This window comes from Camelus bactrianus, chromosome 24 (genome assembly GCF_048773025.1).
Source record: "Camelus bactrianus isolate YW-2024 breed Bactrian camel chromosome 24, ASM4877302v1, whole genome shotgun sequence".
NCBI classification, from domain to species: domain Eukaryota; kingdom Metazoa; phylum Chordata; class Mammalia; order Artiodactyla; family Camelidae; genus Camelus; species Camelus bactrianus.
Window position 1 is genome coordinate 5,916,868 of NC_133562.1, and position 22,907 is coordinate 5,939,774.

The 22,907-nt window shown below is 47.4% G+C and overlaps 1 protein-coding gene and 1 non-coding gene across 3 annotated transcripts in view; one reads left to right on the forward strand and one right to left on the reverse strand.

The window, feature by feature from the left end:
- Positions 1–22,907, reverse strand: part of EMILIN2 (elastin microfibril interfacer 2) — a 46,380-nt gene that overhangs the window by 17,776 nt on the left and 5,697 nt on the right. The window contains exons 3-4 of one of the 2 annotated variants that reach the window (XM_074352505.1): positions 7,840–8,015; positions 1,022–2,950 (exon numbers count right to left, since the gene is read on the reverse strand). In XM_074352505.1, coding sequence (XP_074208606.1) covers positions 1,022–2,950; positions 7,840–8,015 — 2,105 coding nt within the window. The remainder of the gene's footprint in view (positions 1–1,021; positions 2,951–7,839; positions 8,016–22,907) is intronic. The other variant, XM_074352506.1, reaches the window with a different exon arrangement.
- On the forward strand, positions 5,731–5,836 carry LOC123617770 (U6 spliceosomal RNA). Its single transcript, XR_006726015.1, has one exon. It is a non-coding gene; the product is annotated as a U6 spliceosomal RNA (small nuclear RNA).

Below are 22,907 nucleotides of genomic sequence, written 5' to 3' on the forward strand. Positions count from 1 at the left end.
ACTCCCCCTCGGGAGAGCAGTGTGCCCTCCCCATGAGGTGGCTGTGGGGCTTGGAGACATGTCTCTGAAGGGACTGGTGTACTGCCGGTATACAGAAGGTGCTCAATAAATGTGAGCTCCCTGCTCATCTCTCCCCGCCTCCATTAGAAGGGGCTGGCTCAGTACTGAGGCTACCCCAGCTGCATACAAGAGCAGCGCTGCCCCTCTGGGACGAAGTGCTGAGCCCCCAAGAACCAGATTAACTTGAATTATGTCACTCAGTTCTACCAAGGGACCATTCATTCATTCAGCTCATTCATTCATCCAGCAAACATCTGTTGAGTGATGTGTAGCAAGCCTTGGCCTGAGCACAACTGATGAGTGTCCTTGTTCTGGGCACGATGGGGCTTTAAACAATGCCCCTGCAGGGCTTCTGCCCATGGTCCTGTCTCTGTTTTTGGACAGGACATGACAGCCTTCTAACTGCCATCACCTAGGCCCTAGATTTTAGGGACTAGGAAGTGGCCCACGGATGATGACGACAAAGATTATAATGACACCAGCAAACAAAAACCGATGCTTGTAGAGAGGAGAATACAGACGCATTCAGGAGACCCCCTGAGGGGAAGACGGGATAACACATCCACCGCGCCAGGCTCTTATGCCAACAATCTGACCCCAAGTCTAAGCTCACCATCCTGATGGCACAGATCAACCCTCTGCCATCTACCTGCACTGAAGGACCACTTTTCCTTTCATATTTTCAATTTATTGTAGGCTGATACTTCGCAAAATGCACAGATCACGTGCCTGAATTCTATGTTGATGTCAAGCTATTTTCAAAGTTCCTAAATATTTATTCTCGTTGTTGGTATCTATCTCGTTGCTACCCAGCACCAAACAACTCACACACTGGCTCCCATCCAGGAAGCACACCTAGGGTAGCAGTGATGAAGTTCAGCGCATCCCACAAACCATCACACTCCAGCATAATACAGATTGCAGACAAACACAAGCAGTGGCATTGTCAAGACCCACTTACTTTCTGATGGTTGAAATTTGATCAGATCTTGCAGGTCGGTAGAGATCTGGAAAACGTGGCTGTAGAACTGCTGGACAGAGTTCCTCAGGCCGGCGATGTCCCTGGAGTGTGCCCGCAGCGTCCCGTTCATCTGCCTGACGCAAGTCCACAGGCTGCTGACGTGCTTGTTCAGTCCTTCCTCGATCTTCTGAAGGCTCCCGGCGACGGAGTCCAGTTTGCTGCACATCTTCTCCATGTGAGACACTCTGTCCTCCACCACGGAGACCTCCCTCTGGACCTCGTGCGTCTTCTCCTTACAAGTGTCCAGCTCAGCGAGGACCTGGCTCCGCAGCCTCTGCCACCCCTCGTCCAGCGGGCCGCAGCAGGGTGCCGGGGGGCCCCGGGCAGATGGGAGGGTCTCCTCCAGTCTCTCCGGCTCACCCCCCTTAGAACACCCCCCAAATCCAGCGTTGCTGCCTCCTGTACAACCGCTCAGCTCCTTCTGAAGATGCCTCATGTGGTCTTCTGTGTAGTTGAGTTGAGAGTAAAGGAGACTAAAATCCCGTTGAAGGTTCTGGATGCTCCGTTCAGTTTCCTGAAACTTCCCGTGCATCGTGTCATTTAGAGGTTTCAAAAGGCTCAAGCTGTCCCCCGCTGTCTGGCCTTCTCCATTGTGTAGAGCATCGTCTACCCCGTGAGGCTGTCTCTGGAAGCTCTGCAGGCAGAGGTCCTCGACAGCCTGCACTTTGTCCTTCAGGTGGTTTAACTCCATCAGGACCTGTCCGTGCCCAGCCCCCTGTGCCCCTGGCGGGGCCGGCGCAGGGCCGGCGAGCTCTGCACCGGAGCTGTTGGCCGCCTCCAGCAGCACGCTCCCCAGGCGCTCCTCCAAAGACTGGATCTTCTGATTGAGAAGTTGCTTCAAGTCACCCACCTCCCCATTAATGGTCCCCCGAAGGGTCTCCTCAATGTAAAAGCAGTGTTCCTCCGCGTTCTTCTCAGTCACATTGATCCTTGCGTCCAGTTCATTCCACCTTGCATCAAAGTCCACGTCTGGCTCCGGAACTATGAGGCGGTCAAACTCATTGTCCAGACGTCCGTTCAGCATTCTGGTGGCTTCGGCAACTCTTTCAATTTTCTGGTCTAACACCTTGATCTGCTGCCCAAAGTCACCATTCTTTGTGCCATCACAGCAATTTGCCCGGGCTGACGGGTCCTGTACTCGGGCTCGGAGGTTGTTTATTTCTTTTCGCAGGCTCGTCTCCTTCTCTCCTATAAGCTCAACCACTCCCAGGTGGCTGCTCCCATAGTCATCACACTGCTGCTGGAGCACAGCCAGCTTGTACTCACACGAGTTCTTCAGGTCGGCCAGCTTTCTGTCCATCCCCTCCATGAGCTCCTCCCTCAGCGCATCAATCTTACTGTCCACATAGGCTTGGTAGAGCTCATTGGTCGTCATGGTGACTATAGGGCCCTGGGCAGCCTCCTGGAGCTGTCTGAGCCGCCCTTCATAACCCTTCACTTTCCCATCCAGCTCTTCCAGCTTGTCACTCTTGGTCTTCAGAGCATCCTTGACTTCAGCCAATTCAGACTGGATGTCCTTCATGCCAGAGTCCCTATTGTGGAGGACACCGGGAAGCTGGATCGTTTCTGGTTCTTCACCAATGGCACTGTCTGGCACGGGCTGGGGGTGCAGATTACTGAGCCATGATGCCAGCATTTTGCTGGCATCGTCCTGAATGGCGTGTCTGAGGTTTTCATTCACCCCGGCAATGGAAGACTGGAGATCAGTAACTGTCCTTGTGAGTCGGAGAACCTTCTCCTCGAGCGCCTGGATTTTCTTTTCCTGAAGTTCTTGGGGCCCCTGTTTTGGATCTACCGTCCGACTTGGTTCCGCCGCAGGGGTTGGTGACAGCGTCTTCTTAGGCTCTGAGACCTGGCTCGGTTCATTGTCTGTTACAAAGAAAGAGTTGGACATGACTTAACATTTTCTACCTTTATCGAGTTTCTGCAAAGCCAGTAAACAGGGTACTCACAGACCACACTGAAACCTCCACTTACAGCTCCCCTCCCACCGCAGGTCACTACATTGGTAGAGTGGAAAAGATGTGGGCTTAAGTCAAAAGACCCCTGGTGGTGTTCAGGCTCTACTGTTTACAGCCTGCCCTTGAGCAACTTAATTCCCTTCTGTGAACTATAATCCCTGCATCTACGAAACAGAGGGACTGTCTTCCCTCTTTGGGTGGTTAAGAGAATATTTCCATGGCATGTAATAGATACTCAATGGTCTCTTTCACCCTGAAGGGAAATAATCTTTATTTACTTTATCATATGAACACATCATTCCCACATTAGGGACCTGCAGCTGCACCCTGATGGTTGACCGCATTCCGTAAAACCACAAGAAGCCACTGAGATCCACCCATTAGCTGCCGGGTGGTATTACATCACATGAGCAGCAAGTCATCCTCCACGCAGCTCCTAAGTGTTCTCCTTCTCTTTGTAGCATCCCTGTGCTAAAGGAGTCTCACAGACCTTGTTTAGCGCCGTCATGCAGTTGGGGAAACTAAACGCAAAAGAGAAATAAAGCAGCAGATTCTACTGGTGTCTCCTAAGGACAGAGCCCTGTGGCCCCTACGCAGTAAGATTCACTAAGTCAAAGAATACAAACACTGAATTTTTGATAATCCTACCTTGAGAAATATACCTCCAAGGAAATGGTTCAAAAGAAAAAAATTACTATGAAATAATTGTGATGAGTCTTACAATGAAAATAAACTGATAGATAGAGAGAGATAAATTAAACAAAAAGGAGGTTATTGAAACAAGAGACAACAGGAGAATAAGCAGGAAACCATGCCCTTGAACGCAACAGACGCATGGAATACGAGAAAGCACGTGACATCGGCAAGCCTGCGGACCACACTGAGACCTACCCCATCAGGTGGGAAAGGCCACACACAACATAGGTTACAACGAAATAAAATGCACCACAAAGCACTGGCACCCCGACAAACACTGCAAGTATATTGAGAATGTTGTGGATATTTGAATTAAAAGTTCATTGTTTTTCCCTCCTCTAACCTTTTGCACACAATCATAGCAACAGCTATTATTCAGTAAAATCAGTTTAGTGGTAAAACCAAGACTGGAATTCAGATGTCCAAACTCCCATGCAGAAAACTAGAAAGAACACCTTATATTCCGTACTGAAGAATGTATTTTATCTCAGGGTACTAGGAAAAAAAAAAAAAAAAAACATTGTTGAATCACATACAAATGAAATGCTGCTCTGAGAAACGGAAATTTTTTTAAAAAGGGCAGAAGAAGCGGGGAGGATCCAGATGTAAGGAAATCCTTTTCTCCTATACTACTGGTGACTCTGAGAATTGCTACAACTTTCTGGAAGGATAACTTGGCCAGTGTATCAAAATACTCAGAATCCTTTTGACTCTGCAGTTACACTTTTAGAAATTTATTCTAGTAAATAATAAAGATGAATCCAAACATTTAACAGGAAAAAATACTTATTCAAGTATTACCTATAATGAAAAATGGCAAAAAGCCTAAGTGGTCAGTGGCAGGGGACTGTGTCCAAACAACCACACTCCCTGAAGTCATTAAACGATACCATAGAATATTTAATAAGGTGGAGGGAGAGGGCAGAGCTCAGTGGTAGAGCACGTGCTTAGCATGCACAACGTCCTGGGTTGGATCCCTAGTACCTTCATTAAAATTAATAGTGATAAATAAATAAACACATAAACCTAATTGCTTCCCTCCCCTCAAAACAACAACAACAAAAAAGAATATTTAATGATGGAGGTTTGTTCCGTATAAATAGTTAAAAAGTAAGTTCCCCAAACAGTATGTTGCTCCTTATAGTGACAGATTGAGGATAAGCACTTCCTTTCATTCTCTTCTGAAATCCCAATAAAAAAACAACCAAAATGCCAATCAAGTCACACGTAAAAAACTGAGAATCAGAACGGTTTTGGAGTTTTTCAAGTGTACTGGAAGCTAGAAGAAGGTTGAGCCACTCTTTCAAAATTCTAAAGGAAAATTATTTCAAACCTAGAATTCTGAAGCTAGAGACAACATGTTTTCAGGCTGTAAAACTTCAGAAAGTTTATGCCCCGTGCAATCCTCTCATGAAACCACTGGAAGATCTGCTTCACTGAAGCAAGGGAGTAAGTCAAGAAAGAGCAGGGGGACAGGAGCAGGCAGTGGATGGGAGAGAAGTCAGGCAAGATCACGGCAGGGGCGGGGCAGCTGCGAACAAGGACAAGCAGGTGACCAGTCCGCGGGGAGGGGGAGATGAGAAGGCACCAGGAGACATTTCTTCAAGAAATTGATGTCTCTGGACACAACGAGGGGACATTTAGATAACCAGGGAGAGTTTGGGTTGAAATAGAGATAAAAACGTAGAAAACCAAGCAAAGGAAAACATAACTATTAACTCAAGAGAAATCCAAAAGCTGTGTAGGAAAGGCAGTACATCCGCAGTACACTCCAGGGCTCAGCTGTAGACATCACCTGCATAACCGCTACAACGGAAACAGGAACTTCTGAGCAGGTAAAAACACGGGATAACTGAAGGGAAAGGACGGTGGTACAGGAGCCCCGTCTGTGTTTGCAAGTAGATGAAAGGGAGTTAAATCCTCACCTTCCACAATGAGAAGTCAAGAGACATGGAGGTAAATTCCAAAGGACCGTCTGAAGAGTTAAAAGCGGTGCTCGCTTCAGCACACGTATACTAAAACTGGACTGGCACAGAGAAGGTTAGCGTGGCCCCTGCACAAGGATGGCACACACCTTTGTGAGGCATTCCATATTTTTAAGCAATGTAAGTGTCCATAAACAGGTGAGTGGATAAAGAAGATGTGGTGTCTATATGCAATGGGATACTACTCAGCCATAAAACAATGAAATTTTGCCCTTTGTAACAGTATGGGTGGATCTGGAAGGTATTATGCTTAGTGAAATAAGTCAGATCGAGAAAGACAAATATCCTATGTTATCACTTTTATGTGGAATTTAAAAAATAAAACAAACGAATGTATATAACAGAATAGAAACAAACTCACAGAGGTAGAGAACAAACTAGTGGTTACCAGTGGGGAGAGGGAAGGGGGAACGGGGATTAAGAGGCACAAACTGTTATGTATAAAATACATAAGCAATAAGGATGTATTGTACAGCACAGGGAAATATAGCCATTATTTTGCAATAACTTTAAATGAAGTATAATCTGTAAAAGTATTGAATCACTATGTTGTACACCTATCATTAATATTGTAAATCAACTATACTCAATTAAAAAAAAATGTTAAGAGTTTAAAGTAATTACCCCTGGGAAGGGAGGTGGGGGAGAAAGGGAATCCCTGCTTATCCTAACAGTGCTTATAAAACTATCCAACTCATTAAACTACACATGTGTTTGAAGTTTTGTAAAATGAAAACTAAACTAAACTAAACAGAGATAAGCTATCTACTGTGATCCAGCAGACCCCTCCGTGTCCCCATCACCGCGCCTGCCACGATCTGCTGTAAGCACTTGTCTCATATTAGCCTCCCGGGAGGTCGGGGGCTGTGCCTGCCTTGGGCCTCTCTTTTCTCAAGTGCCCAGTACAGAGCCTGCAGAGAGAGAGCTTGATGACTATCTGTGGGACGAATGAATGAATTTTTCTTTAACGAGATGTCTGTGCAGCTGTAGAGAAGACGTACTGTTCTATAGTAAAATGTTAACAGTGGCGAGATTAAGTGTTCTTAAACATTTTTCCTGTATTTTATAAACATTCTTTAATTGATATGCATTACTTTTGTAATAAAAATTATTTTAAAATCTGTCTTACAGACAATATTGGGAAACACCACTAGTTTCAGAATTGAAAACATCTCCGGGGAAAATATAATCATTTAAAGACAACTCAAACATCTAGCTCATAGGGAAACCTAGGTTGCATCATTCTCACTAAACTTTAAAAAGGGGAAAAATAAATACAAATAAAAAGAGGAAAGATAAACTGAGGTAGGATAAAATGTGAAGACATTTTTATCCATAAAAATCAGTCTCTTAATATCACACTTAAAGGCAAATGTGGAAATTACCATTGCTTTCTAAGCTATTTACTGAGTTTGTGCTACTTCACTTAAAAAAGAAAAAAATTGTAAGTGGGGGGGGGGGTACAGCTTAGTGGTAGAGTGTGTGCTCAGCATGCACAAGGTCCTGGGTTTAATTCCCAGCACCTCCATTTAAATAAATGGATAAATAAACCTAATTACCTTCCCCAACCCCAAAAAAGAAATATGCTTAAAAGGTTTAATTAAAAACAGTGGGGAAAACAGACGAAAAACAAATCAGAAGCAAATTTAAGAGCCACCTCACCGGACACTTTTTTAGCTTTGCAGCCATCTCACCCTGAACAGAATGAGAAGGATTTCATTTACCTCTTCTTTAGAAAACAATGTGAGCTCCTCCAGATTCAGGTTTACGGGAGCCTGGAGGTGAGGAGCAAAGTAAAAGCAAGCCCAGCATCCTTACGTCATTACACCTGGCTCTTCCATCTGTGCCTCAGGCCGCAGAAGGCCGAAACCAGCAGCAGCTCCTCCTCTGAGGCCTTGGCTGTCACAACAAGGCGGCCCTAACAAAGCGGCTTCCTTTTTAAAAGTTCCTCTTGCTACCGCTTCAGCACATGAATGCGGGTGCCCCGTGTGTCTACCGCAGGCATACATGCGCACTGTCGGCAGGCCCCGGAAAGCGCTGCACTGTAATAACTCCTGACTCCCGGAGTGCGGAGGAGGTGGCGGCCGCGCACGGCAGAGCCCGGGTAAGCGGTCACCTGTGGCTTTCTTCATGCTGTTCCGAGGCCGAGCGGGCGTGGGGCGGGGGGTCCTCTCCGGGTCTCTGGGACCTTCTTGGCAGTCTCCCCCTCTGAAGCCAGGGCAGCACCTCCACTCCAACTGGGTCACCGTCTTGTACCTGGTGACGTATCTGGGTCTGACGCTCACACGGTACCTGCCAAAGGAAAGGGTGGCATCTCTACCGGCTACTGTTGCAAACACCCCTGGCCCTCCTGGCACTGGCCCTGAATGAAGAGGACCCAGATCACTGCTAGCTCCAGGCTGACCTGGCAGGGCCATGGTCTCCCTCAGTCCAGCCCTGATCCCCTGGGGTTCAGCCAAAATCAGACCAGCCCTTTCCCCCATCTCTGAAAGAGACCTGCACCCAGCTTCCCCCAGCTAAAGGCTGGGGAATCAGACAGAAAAACTTGGCCCCACGACTCTCATTGGATGCGGACATTTTCCACAAACCGAGCTTTTATTTCACTGACAAACTCCTGTTCTACAATCCGCTGCTTTGTGGAGACTTTTTTCAGGGTAAGTCAGGACCATTTGTTTTGTGTTTTAGAGAAACATCCCTGGTGCCCTGCCTCCCACGCCCCCGGGGTGTTCATCTCAGCCCCATCCTCCCAACTCCGCAAAGGGAGCAGCGAGCCTTTGGAGACACACCTCACACTGTTCAGATCTTTTTAAGATGCTCTGGTCCATACGGCTAATGACAGAAATAAGGAAGCAGAGCTGGAACCACTCAAAACCCCCATTAGGGGGAGAAGGCATAGCTCAGTGGTAGAGCGCATACTTAGCATGCACAGGGTCCTGGGTTCAACCCCTGCTACCTCCATTTAAAAAAAAAAAATCTCACTCAAAAACCCTCTTTAAAGTGCACGTTCCCTGATGCACTTGCCTATCACACTGGGATCCAAGCAACAAGCTGGGACTGGACCTCGGCCCAGAATAGAGAGCGACAGTCCAGTGCCCCTGGGCACTGAGAGGGCCAGGCCGGGAGTTCACAGCCACAGGCAGGGGCCCTGCTCAGGGCAGAGGTGAGCCGGCTCCCCGGGCTCCCCAGCTCCCGTTTCAGACTGCGGACTGTGGCTCGCCTGAACCTCTCTACTTTCTCTTCATTCTCAACACTAGCACCAGCATCTGGCCTCCTTTTGGGGATCAATTCCCTGAAAGAAATGGGCTTTGCATCACATCCCCAGGGTTGCTGTGTGCGGCTCAGGGCAGGCAGGGAGCAGCTGCTGGGGGCCTCGCACCCACCAAGCGACTCCATGGCAGGCACCAGTCTCGTGCAAGGGGAGTTCAAAGTTAGATTCCTGAGAAAATTACACATGGCTAAATGGAATGGCCTCTTGCACCCTCCCTGAGGGTCCGAACCCTGACCCCTAAAACCCCACTCGCCAGGAACTCCTCCACCAGGACAGGCAGGCGACCCTTCAGAATTCCCAGCGTTGGCTCCCAACGCCTCCCTGCAACCCCGGTCTCCTGGGTCACTGAGGGCAGTGGGTCTCAAGCTGGACCATGCATCAGAATCGCCAGGGAACCGTGACAAGACCCAGGCTTGGGTCCCACCCTCAGAGGCTCTGATTTAATTGGTTGGTGGTGTGGCCTGGGCAGGCGGATTTTGAGAAGCTGGGGTGGGAGCCTTTTTAAGGAAAACTGAAGAGAAAGCCCAGTAAGTAAAGCAGAAGCGCTGCTCGAGGGCCAGGGGCACAGCAGGTGCAAGGCCCTCACTCTCTCGGTCCCGCCACATCCCCCGTCAAGGCCCCACCATGTACATCTTCCTCTTTTCACAGAGGAGGAAACGGGCTCACAGAGGTTAAGTGGCCTCTCCAAGTTCCAAAGGTCAGGGAGGGCCAGGGCTGGACATTAAACCTGTGTTCTCCCCTGAACCCCACATGGCCCTCCCGGCATGCAGAAGCAGCCTGTCTCTCTGGCCACTGCCGTAAATCTGAAGCAACCCCACCCACCCAGAGACGTTCCAGAAGGCCCCCCGAGCTAGGTAAGAAGGTAGCCTGAGCACCTAATTTGGCCCCGTTACACACCAGCCATCGGCCCCCTAGCACCCCACCTACCAAAAGCATCCTCTGTGTGGTCCTAGAAACTACAGGAAAAGAAAAATTCCACTTCATTGTTTTGCCTGCACAAGCATAGCATAATGCTGGAAAAATGTGTCATCTCAGAAAAACTCTGTTCCTCTGAGCATTTAGGACTGAAGTGAAAATGTGTTTGCTCTGGGGTTTCGTTCGTGAGCCAGGAGATGACAGCCCACACGAAACCCTTCTGGATGGGGCGGGCCACACCGAGGGGACCTAAACCCGTGGCTCCGATGTTGGGGGACCCGGGAGGACCCCACCCGACCCAGGGCCTAAGCCCCTCACTGCCTGGCCAAGGGTGAGGAAGTTCTTGCTTTTCCAACACAGTTCAACTGTTTTCATCGGAGGCAGTTACAATTTCAGAGCCAGCTCATAACTTAGGAAAGTTCCTGGGAGCGCCCGCCTCCCCCTCCACCCCACGCACCCCAACCCTGGCGCCTCCTATAGGGTTTCCAGTTTCAGTGGACTTCAGGTTGACCGCTTCTCTGACCAAGTGTCCAGCCCCACGTGTGGAAGCGGTGACAGCTGGAAGCCATCAGGGGCCACCTCCACCATGCGAAGGCTCACAGCGAGCTCCCTGCTGCAGGACACATCCCAGAGACACCAACAGGTCCCCAAACCTCAGTCTGTGGGTGTGATGGGGTGAGGCAGGGGGTGTCGGCCCCATAGCCTCCTGGGATATCCCTGCAGTAACAGGGTCCCCGCTTCCACAGTGGCAGCCAGGAGTCCCCAGAGGATGGGGAGGGCCCGCCCCCATCACTTAAGCACCACGGGACAGAATCCTGGCCAGGGAGCTTTAAAAAAAAATGTTTAGACCTTTAGCCTCAAAATTCTAATTTTGTTGGTCCCGGGCAGAAGCGCCCAGGGGTCTGTACCTTTCAAAACAACTCCCAGGTAATCACCAAGCTCGGCCAGAGTAGAGAAGTGAACCCCAGATCCAGGCCCGCGGGGCCGACAGCCAGGCAGGGAACAAATGGAGGCCAAGCATTACCTGGGGCCCTGGGGCTGTGGGTGTGTGAGGTGTTCAGGGGACAACCAGCAGGGGGCCAACGAGGTGCCGCAGCCAAGGGGCAGGGTCCTGCCCAGTGGGCTGGAGCGAGGGCTGCCTGGGCTGCTGCCTTGGTCCCCATCCCAGCCTCAGGTCAGGGCTGTGACAGCATCCTGTCCCTAAGGGGGCCCGTCCAGCTGCCTCAGTCATCCCCAGAGCTGGCGACGAGCTGCCCCACAGCCCCCTCCTCTCCTTCTGTAGCTCTGGAGGGGTTTTTGGGGGTCAAACAAGGGCTCACCGTTTTCATAAGTTCAGTCACCGTGTCGAGGCACCAGCTGGACTCAGGAGACCCTAATGAGAAGGAAGGTGGCGGGAAAAGGACTGGAAAAGCTGAATCAGAGCTCAGGGACCATACGACTGGAAGTGCCCTTGATGTGACAAAATGACTGTCATGAAGACTCCTTCCTACCAGAGGGCTTTAAAGCCACGGTGGCTACAGTATTAAATAAACAACATGAACATCCCCATCATCACAAAGTTCTGTCGGACCGGGTCAGCTGGGATTCATGAGGTTGTCAGAGGAACAGCACAGGCTCACGTCTATGCGTTCATCTCTGATTTCCCCTCCCACGTCCCTCAAACTGCAAGTAGAACATCTCTCTGAAAGATAACCACAGGTCCCTGGCAGAGCACCGCCTCGACAGTGGTCCCACAAGGTGAGGATCTTTTCCCTGCGTTTAGGATTTACCTCTGTTTTAATGCTCTACACAAATCGAAAGCTCAGTGGCCCCCTGGGGACCCTTGCTTGACTGGGATTTCTCCCAAGAAAAAGACTTTCTAGTAAATTCCTCTCCCAGTCACTGGCTTGCCCCAAAAAAGCCCAGAGCCAACTCTTCTTGCTTCATTCCGCGTGTGTGGTTCTGCACAGTCTCTAGAAGAATGAGACAGAAAGGGTGGAGAGTCAGCCAGAAAGAAAAGGCGCTTCCCGCTCTCTGGGAGGGCGCACCCAGGCCTGGGGACAAGGAGAGCTCGCACAGGAAGGCGAGAAGTCGTCTCCAAGGGCTTCCCAACGCGCACCCAGCACAGACACAGGGCCACCACTCCAAGTTTCCCATCGAGCAGTTCACTCCAGCCACAGCAATTCCTTTTTTTTTAAACTGTGGTAAAAGACACATTACACAAAGTTTACCACCTTAACCATTTTTAGCAGTATGACAGCATCAAGCACATTAAGTGTTGTGGAAATATCACCAACAGCCCCCTGCGTAACTTTCTCATCATCCCAGACTAAAACTCTGCACCCATGTTAAACAGTAACCCATACCTCCCCCCACCAAACAACAGCAACAGCAACAGAAAACTTAAACAATAACCCATCCCCCGTCTCGCCTCAGTCCCGGGCTCCCGTCATTCTACTTTCTGTCTCTATGAATTTGACCACTGTAGGTACCTCACATAAGGAGAATCATGTAGCACATATAGCATTAGCCCTTTTGAAACGGGCTTATTTCATTAGCATAATGTCCTTGAAGGAGAGGGAAAAACTTTTCCTCTACCCTCTTAGATTGTTCCTGGGGCCTGTGAATTAAACTGACAAAAGACAGATTAACAGGAGAAAAGACATACACATTTTGTTGATGTTAAGATTTTTATGTGCATGGGGGCTTCACAGAAAAGAAGTGAAAATTCAAGGAAGCAGTTAGACTCAGAGGCTCACGTACCATTTTAACAGAGTGATAAACAGGGGCGAAGTGAACAAAGAGAGGGTGTCTGGGCTTGTAGGGGCAACAAATTGTGGGACGATGGTTAGGAAATATACAGGGGAAACTAAAGGACAGTAGGGGCTATTCTAGGAAGGTCTTTTTTTGCAGACTTCTCTCGGTGCTGGCTCTCTGCCTCCGGTGATAAGGGTCACTCCCCTCATCCTGGTACAGGAGAGGCAGGAAACTCAGAGCCTGCTTGTAGACATACATGGGGAGGACAGAAAGGTCTTGTCTCTGCAGTTTCTCTGTGGCCTTCAGCTCAAAATAATCAACAGGCCAACGTGGCATGTTTTGAGGCGGTATGTTCCCGACCCCCTCATCTCAGGTTCATCTGTGTTGCAGCATGCATCACAATTCCATTTTCACACAGTAACTCACTTGTACACAGTTTGGTCTCAGTGTTCTAATTCAGAAATTGCCAAGATAGTGGACTGATTTCTCTGGGAACTGCCTATGACATATGGATTCTCTTCTTTTTTTTGTTGTTTTTTCTATCAGTCAATGAATAAATAAGTGAGCTTTTTATTGAAGTAACACTGTGCCAAAAAGTAAATACTATAGTCAGGCAGTAGAGGCTATAAAGTTTGAAACTGGAAGGGATTCCAGAACTATGTGAAGAAGAGCGGTTCTGCGCCAGCGGAAGAGACACTCCCCATGTGAATCCACTCTGTCTGGCTGACAATAAAAAACTGGCCATTTGAAACCATGTGCATCTACAGACGATCTGAGGAGGTGGCTCTGACCCCCAAGGTCCCTTCCAGTCCTGACTTCCCACCTTCTGAAAAGGTCTCCCCACACAAGAGAAAGTGAAGGGACCAGAGGGCCTTCTTCCAGGTTAAAGCACATCACACACACAAGTCAGAGTTTTCACTTTATCTTCTTCTGCTACGTTACACATTTTTAATTAGATCTCTGAGTGGAGAAATTAGTAACACGGAAGGAAATAAAAATTAAAATATTTTACTTGACTTCTTAGGACGATCCAGCTAAGTTTTAGAAGCCAGAAGACCTGGCCAAATACATTTCTGAATTACAAAATGCATCTAATGAATCTCAGAGTCAGACTGATGAGCCCTGATCACACTCAGATTACAATACAGCTTTATGTATTTCTTAAACTAACAGATCCTAGACCAAAGCAACGTGTTCAAAATGAAAGCGGACGTCGAGGAGACTGTTTCCCAGCACAAAGGAGATACTTGCTGGAGAAACCACAATCAGCTGCTTATTTTCCTGTTTCCTCTTGAATTAATTTCCCTATGTACTTAGAGTGGCAAGTTAGATTCCAAAACCTAAAATCCTCTTTACTTCTCAGTCATTTGCTCTGATCATACAATATAGTAAGTACAAATTTTCCCCACAATTTATCACTCTCCTTAGCCCTGAGGACAGAAAGAAAATTCTACAGTCCTGAAAGAACGGTGACTAAAGGAAAGCACAGTGGGTCAGCTGCGAGGCTGAGGCCCAACTCGGCTGCAACAGACAATGAAGTCAATTTCAGATTTACTGTAAGAGCCAGTACCTTCCCTCGGAACAATCTCACATTGCTAAAAATGACATCATCTCCAAGTGCAAGGCGCGTCCAGCAGCATGAAATACAGCTCATGCACCCGTTCCAATGAGTCCACATTCTTAGATTTAACTTCCTCACTCTGGGAAATACATGACAGAACCCGAGTCCACAGAGGGGAGGAGGGCCAGCCAGTGTGGGGGTCTCCCAGGGCCCCAGTAACCGCCTTGGCTTTCTGGAGAGCCAAATAATCCAACACTAACAAAGGCCCACATTCCCCTAAAGAATTCTTTTGGGGACAGGCCACTGCTGCTGCAGGCTGCTTTCCCCAACTAAATTCCATATGATTCCATTTCTCAAACTCACATCACGTTTCCTCATTCCCAGAGTCAGAATCAGGGAGCACCCTCTGCCCGAATGCTCCCAGACGCCCCCATCCTCGGTGTTCCCACTGTGTGGTCCCCAGAACATCTGCCCACCTCTGCCTTTCGTGTGAAGTTTACCGCAAGTGTGACTTCCTGTTGTTTGCGGATCCAAACCTTTCCTCTCAGAGCCACTGAAAAACTCTATTTTGATGATTTCCTCAATTTCTCCTACAAAAGTCACGCTTATTTCGAAAGCCCTTTTCCTGTATGTCCCCTGACTAGGTTTGCAACATCAATCTTCCCTCTTAAGGTTCCAGTCACTCTGTGCTCTCTCTTCCCTCTCCACTTCTGGATCCTCCAGCCATCCCACAACGTGCAGCTGCCCCCACAGCGTTCTCAGTGCAGCCAGCCCTTTGCCCCCGGATACGTGGATCTGCATCTGTGGGTTCAGCCAACCGCGGATAGAAAATATTCATGGGGGAAAAATATCCAGAAATTTCCAAAAAGCAAAATGGATTTGTCTCACACCTAGCAACTACATATTTATATAGCATTTACATTGTAATAGGTTTATATGTAATTTAGAGATGATTTAAAGTATGCAGGAGGGTGTGTGTAGGTTATAGGCAAATGCTATGCCATTTTATATAAGGGACTTGAGCATCTGTGGATTTTGGTATCCGTGGGAGGTCCTGGAACCAATCCCCTATGGATCCCGAGGGATGACTGTATTGCTTTTCCATACAAAAAGGGAACTGGCTGTGATATCCCAACCACAATCAATTTTGGACCTTTAGATGAAGACCATGCTGGAGGCAAGCTCTTACACAGGCCTCACCTGGAACTTGGTGGAAGCCACTTAAAAGCTTAGAAAATCCTCAGACGGTAGGAGTTTCTCTGCAGATATTAAAAAAGATTTTCTTCCTTTGGGCTCATTCACCCTCCATTAAAAAAAAAAATCTGGGAACTGAAAACACAGGAACCCTTGTATTTCTTTTCTAATTTATGACCACATTAGCGGGGGAAAGAACCAAAGTATTATAACCTAGTCTTACATTTCTCACATTGTCCAGGCTAACCCAGAATTACTTTCTGTTTTTTAAATCCACACTTAACACAATGAAGTGGAGATATTTTCATTCACCTGCACTCTGCTTAGAAGGCACATGGTTCTTCTTCAGAAGACACTGCCACAACCTTGCCCACCTCCGGGCTGGAAAGTGTAGACAAGCAGAGGGTGGGAGGCAAGATATAAAGAAGAATTATGCTTATTTGCTTTCACTTAGAAAGGGGTGATGGAGGCCTCTGAGGATCAAGAAATGAGGAACTTTTCTCCAAGAAGATGTGGGGTGGCCAATGGATTTTTAGAGTTGCTACAGTCTTCCCTGAACCCTCGAGTTCACACAGGCTTGAGGAACTGGATTTTTCTTAAGGAATGTGAGGGTATGGTGTTCCATACCTTGGCCAAATCCTTGTGGTTCTGAGGAAACCACCACAGAACCAGGGGTACAAGGGCTGCTGGACAACGGGGCTCAGGGACCATCCCCGTCTAGAGGGGAACTTCTGGGCATCCTCAGTTCTCATAAACGGAGGGGGTAGTGAGACAAATATACAGAACCTGAGGTGAAGAGGGGCCCAGCCAACATCTGTGAATAAGTTTAAAACAGATGTGGTTTGCTTTTCACCTCTTTAAAATCATTTTCTGAGGGAAAAAATGACAGATCGCATTATTTTGTTTTGTGTATTTAAATAAAGCAATTAAGATCTGTGGTTTGAGTAGTGGTTCTCATCCTCCTAGTAACTGGGGACCCGAGCTGGCCCACCGCCCAAAGACTTCACTACAACTTACCTCAAATAATTTTTGCAAATAAAATACACAAGCACGTGTGGTGTTTTCAAAGAATTCACAAAAATCATCTTTAAAATAATTCCCCGTATTTTCATTATTTAACTGCCTCAAAATGCGGTTGTATCTTTGGTCACTGTATCCTCCCAATTAACACCAACTCATGCTTTAGAGCTGTGGAACATGACCCCTCCCCAAATCAAAGCTGCATCATACTTCACACAGGGAGTCAAGAGACCTCACACAGTTGGTACAGACTTCTAAAGGTTATACTGAGATGACCAGTTCAAGAATCTAAATTACAAGGTACGTCATTACTTTGGTTGATTTAACTGAAATCTATCACATCACAAGCCCTCATTTTAGCTCAAGCCACTGCATTTTCATTAACAATCATTTTCAAAGACTATCTACATCTGCCACAATTTCCATTTTAGAAACACAAGCCAGGGACACTTGTTCAAACTAACGGTCTCTGTGCCAGAAACCTGAAAACCAAACCAGTACATATGATTCTTAACAACGGGAAGAAAGACAGGCTGAAATCTGTCTCCCCAGAACAGGCCCTAGTGTAAACTCTGGATTTGTGTGAGGATGTGTCAGGGTGGGTTCGTCGGCTGTAACAAATGAACCACTCTGGTGGGGACATTGATAGTAGGGTCGGGGAACACGGCACATCTCTGTATCTTCCCCCTAGTTTTGCTGTGAACCTTCAACTGCTCCAAAAACAGTCTTGATTTTAAAAATAATAATAAGCCACACGCTCTGTCTTTCATCCATCCACTCATTCAGTAAACGTCCTCTGGGTGCCTACCAGGTGGGCCCCAGGCACCACGCGATGGCCTTCCTTGAAGCAGCAGTATCTAATGTGAACAAACATACACAGAGAGCCTGCCTAATTCTGTTATCCACACAACAGTCCCCATGCTGGAGCCAACTCAGCCAAAGACCAGCTGTGTTGAACAGCACGTATATAATCGTATATATTTACCATGAGGCAAAAATTTGCAGTGAGACTAAAATTACGAGCTCCTTCTAGAATAACAGACTCAATTGCCTATATGAAGGACTGGAGTTGATTCCTGATTCTCAAAGGTGATAAGTAATGAGGTCCTGAGTGTCCTGTGGATAAAGGCACTCCGGCCATAACTTCCGAATGACAGTCCGGGGATGATTCACCTTCCTTCACGAGGTACAGTCTCTCTTATCCACACCACTGACAACAGACTAACAGATGCTCAGGGACGGCTCTTCACCTTAGACCCCTGAGGAGCTACGATGCTCAAAGCACAGAGAAGAGGTCCCCTGGCCATACCATCTCAGTCACTGCTCCTCCCCTCCATGGCCAGACCTGCTGTTCCAACCACACCTGCCTCAGCTGAGCCATGGACCATGGCCAGGCTCCCGACAGGGCCCCCCGCTGCCCTCAACCCTACCTGTCCTCTCCTCTCTCAAACAGATGAACTCTGGGTAGCTCAGATGCTGTCCTGGTCTAAAGCCTTCCATGACCCCCGCCCTTTGTTTAAATGATAAAGCCCAAACTCTCAGCCCTGGAGCTGTGTGTTGAATTCTCTGTTGCCCCAAAGATGTATTTTGGAGTCCAAATCCCAGTATGTCAGAATGACCTTATTTGGAGGTCGGTCTTTACAGAAGTAATCAAGGTAAAATGACGTCATCAAGTTGGGCCCTAACCCCGTACGACTGGTGTCCTTGTGAATAGGTGGGATTTGGACAGAGACACACAGGGAGGGAGGGCAATGTGGAGACCCAGGAAGATGACCATCTACCAGCCAAAGGGAGAGGTGGGAACAGGCCCTGCCCTCAGCCGTCAGAGGGCCCAGCCCTGCAGACCCCACGATTTACTCCTCCCTGGGGGCCCTCCCTGCCCTCTTCCAGGACCTTGCTCAGTTCTGTCTCGGCCTATGCGGACGCCCCCTCACATCTGCATGTATTTTCAACTGGAACCTTCCTTCTGAGCCCTGCCAGGAAGTCACCACCTGCAAACAGGTTCTCAGATTCCTCCTGGCTGAACTTCCTCCGCCTCTGAACATCTCAGCTGTCTGTGCTCCTCTCCACGCAATTCTCATGCCTACCTTTCACTTTGTAATTACTTCTGTTTATGTCTCACTGCACCTACTGGCCGTGAACTTCTGGAGGGCAAGAGAGGTTGGGTTCCTTGCTGTGTGCCCCTGGGGCCTGGGCCTGGGCCAGACATAGGCTGTGCACAAAAATATTTGTTTAATGAAATCAAGTAACCAAGAGTCTTCAAAAAATAAGCCGAGTAACCCTACTGAGCATTCTGCCGATTCAGAATGGCCTATGCCCGTCCATCTTTCCCGGGGCTGAATGTGAGGTGTGAATCTTTCACTCCACTGTGGTTTCACCCATCTGTTACGTATGTACCGTCCCACATGGTCCTTGAAAAACATCAGAGAAGTATCCTTACTACCAATATAAATGAGTTTCCACACTGTACTTCACCACACGTGCCCTTTGCAACACAACTATCCACAGACGGCGATGCACCAGTACACGGGTACTCCTCCACAAGGAACAGGAGGCAACTGCTGATCCACCCTGCAATGTGGACGCACCGCACAACAATGCTGAGTCAGAATCCTAACATAAGATTCCACGCGGTACGATTCTATTTACCTAAATCTCTAGAAAACACAAACTCATCTGCAGCGATGGAAAAATACGTCAGCAGTTGTGTGGGAAGGGGGTGTGGGGGGGAGGGACTGGAAGGAGGGTTACAAGGGATGGGAGGAGACTCGGGGGTGATGCAGATATTCCATGTCCTAATTGTCATGTTGGTTTCATGGGGACATACACGTGTTAAATCATACAACTTTAAATACATACAGTTTATGTCTAAGTTTTTTTGTTTGTTTTTTAGGGGGGGGAGTAATTAGGTTTATTTATTTATTTTTAGAGGAGGTACTGGGGATTGAACCCAGGACCTTGTGCATGCTAAGCATGTGCTCTACCACTGAGCTATACCCTCCCTCTTTGTACAGTTTATGGAAATTACACCTCAATATAGCTGCTTCATATATAGATGTTTTGTACCTAATATACATATACTTTGTATAGAACATTTTATATATAATAAATATGTTTATGCATTCAGGTATTTTTAAATCTCATCAGAATTGTGAAAGCAAAGCGCTAAATAGTCTTGACTAACCGATTATATATCTAAGTAAAAACCAAAACCAGCATTATTAAGTCTTTTTCAGAGTTTTAAAATGAGAATTTAACTTTTTTTTTTTTTTAATGTATTGGGTTACTGTTCAGACACACAACAAATTGTCTTATCTGCTGGGAACTCAGGCCTAGTATTTGTTTTTGAACTTTTAAAGACATGGACTAGTGATTAAGGACGGTAGTCAAAATGGAATTTTCTTTTTTATAGCCTTCAAATTGCCATTTTGTATAAATTGACACAAAACATCAAAGACATAAATGAGCATTCTGAAAATATGGCAAAGAGCAGCTCCTCTTTGGGATTATTATTTCCCAGTGACGATTCTGCCAAGGAGTGTTTAGGGGATGCCTTGCTAGTTGCTTCAGGAAACGAGCTGTGAATGGCATTTCTGCCTTCCCTCCCTATTGCACGGCTGCTGCGCGGCGAATCTGTGCTCTGTCTCGCTCACTGGTTATACCATGATGCAACAGAGCAACTCCCAAATGCCCTGAGAGGGGCCAGAAGATGATGCAACATGCTGGAAAGGGAACGGCACATCGTTTAACATGATGGAGCCGTGATTCTGCCTCCTTGTCCTGGAAAAGTTGCTGCCCCAGCAGACGGCAGATGCGGCATCCCCAAGGTGGGCCATCTGATGTCCAAACCAGGCCTGGGCACCTTCAGGACAGCAGGCTGGCTTCGAGATTCTGAAGTGTTCAAAATATCCAGAAAGGCTTGCAATGCCTCCCTGCCCACAGCCGTCATCCCACCAGCATGTGAGAGCTCTCAGGGTGGAAACCAAGAGCCAGAGAATCACTTTCCTGGTGAAAAGCTCACTCGTGAAGGGCTGGATTGTGAAACCCGCCCCCGCCCTCAGCTCTGTTGCAATCGCCACCACAGCTTTCAGGCTCCACTTTCAAGATACATGGAAAAGCTTCAGTTGGCAGAAAACAAGTGGCATGTTCACCACGATGGATTAGAAAAGAATCTAGATCCTTTGAGCAAATCTCCGGAAAAGATAACTTAACTAAGCCCATACATTCGGCAGGCCCTGGACAATCACAAATGTGGATGAAGCTGGGAGAAGCTGGGGAAAAGCTGAGAAGTCTCCCGGAAAATTCCCTTTCAACAAAATGACCAGCTCGAGAAGGCTTTACCCAAACTCTTTGTCTCAAACTTCTTTTAACTAAATGCTTAGCAAAATACACCATCCTGAATGGCTGATGCTGCAAAGAATAATTTTTAGGCGTATTCCTTGATCTTCTAGTATTTTTTTTAGGTGGGAAAAAAAGAGAGCAGCTGGATCCTGACACACCCAGGAAAGTTTGCTTCCACAGCATTTTCAAACCAGGAATTTGGTTAGTTTGAACCGTCCCTACTTTTCTTCAGGACCCATCACTGCTTTAAAACAGGAAGGAAAGCAGAAAAGTTATTGGCGAGCTTCGCTTTAATCATGTCATTATCCTTCCTCCACTGTGAACCTCTGTCATACTGGAAACTACTATGTTCCTCTCTTGATCCTCCCAGGAAAAGCACTGGTTAGGCAAAGTCACGCTCAGATCATTTTATCAAGCCCACAAAACTGCCTCATCAAGCATGGAAGCAGTTAATTCTGAACACTGCAACAGTCATGTAGCCGGCAGTAAGTCAGAACATTTGGGTGACAGTCTGGAAGTAATCTGAAAACTGGCAGTCTGTCAGTTTTAGGTTTTAAAAAACAAGTTTGTAAAACACCAGGTAACTGTTGTAGGCAGTACCTACCTCATTATTCACAGTCAGTACATAAGAGTAACATCTTAATATTCCCAATATGAGAAAAGGGATTTTTTTTTTCCTCCCGAAGAGCAAAGAATTAGAACAGTGTGTTCTTGTCTGGATGAAAGACGGCCTGGGGCCCAGCACAGGCACCCAAAACGACCAGCTGACTTCTCTCTTGACTCACTGCAGGCACCCAACACCCGCGGAACCAGCAGGGAAGGTCGGGGCATCCGGACTTACTCTAAACCAACCAGCTTAACGTGCTTCACAACCTCTAAGGGTTTAAATTCCTGTTAGAAAGTCAATTTCAGTCATTTCGTTTTCTTAATTATCTCAGAGCACTGAACAGATTTATTTAATTCTTTAGCACCTCAGCCTTTCTCTAGCATGTCAGGAAATTCAAGCCTTCAAAAATGAGATCACCTGAGAGGCAACAACTCCAAACCAACCATGAGAACAAGGCGTATTCATTAGACACTGCTAAGCATACCCTCCTTGAGCGTGAGAGGGCGTTTTAAAAGCTGTGTCGGCTGTGTACCTCACCTGAGAGGTTGAGCGACTAGCCTGAAGTCACACAGCTCGGTGGTGGTATAGCTCAGGCCAGGAGCCGCGTTTTCTATCTCCTCTTCTGGAATGTGTTGGCCATACCAGCCAGCCTCGAGGGACAACCTCAAGGGACGCTCCCCCCTCTACCTTACCCCTACCACCTCCCCTTTTCCATTTCAGAAATTTAATTCATTTACCAAGTGCCGACATGATGGAATCACAGATCCGTACAGGAAGACCAACTAATGGGAGTCAAATGAGGTTTCACAAGAAGCAACGTTTTTCTTAAGGCCATAACCACTATTTGAATCCTATTCATTTTTCTCCAAGATAAGAAAGGTAGAAAGTGTAGCTTATAAGCATAAAGTTCTGTTTCCAAGACCCCTGTCTCTGCCCTACCTAATCTCCTGGCTGAACTGGTGATGAGAATTAAATAAAATAACCACTGTGAAAGTGTTCTGGCTGGAAGCATGGAAGGGCTCTCCAAGCACAGCGTCTTATCTACTGGGAATCTTGGAAAAGCGCAGAACAAAAGCAGCTTGAAAGGAGGGTCTGAGGAGTCCCAGAAACTGGCACGAGACACAGCCCCAGGGGACGGGAGACCCCAGGAGGGGATGAACGGGATGCGCCCCGATCAGGAGCTCCCTATGCTTGATTCAGGGTCTCCGGTACCAAGGAGCAAGGCTCACCACAGCCGATGGATCACAGGATGTTGGTTAAAAGGCTGAAGGAGTAAACATTCCTCCCAAGCCCTATACACAAAAGGCATATTTTGAATTGAAAGGAATTCTGTTCCTGGAGATGTTAAAAAAAAAAAAAAAAAAAAGGGAGAATTGGGTCTAGAAGATGTAAGCCCTCATTTTTTCCGCCAGTCTCAAGGTTTTTGTTTTTTGGGTTGTTTTTTTTTAAAGCTTTTCCTGGCTAAGGTTGCTCCCTAATAGAAAACGGTTCTTCCAATGGAATGACCATCTGCTCCCCTACAATCTAAGGATTAGAGGAGTT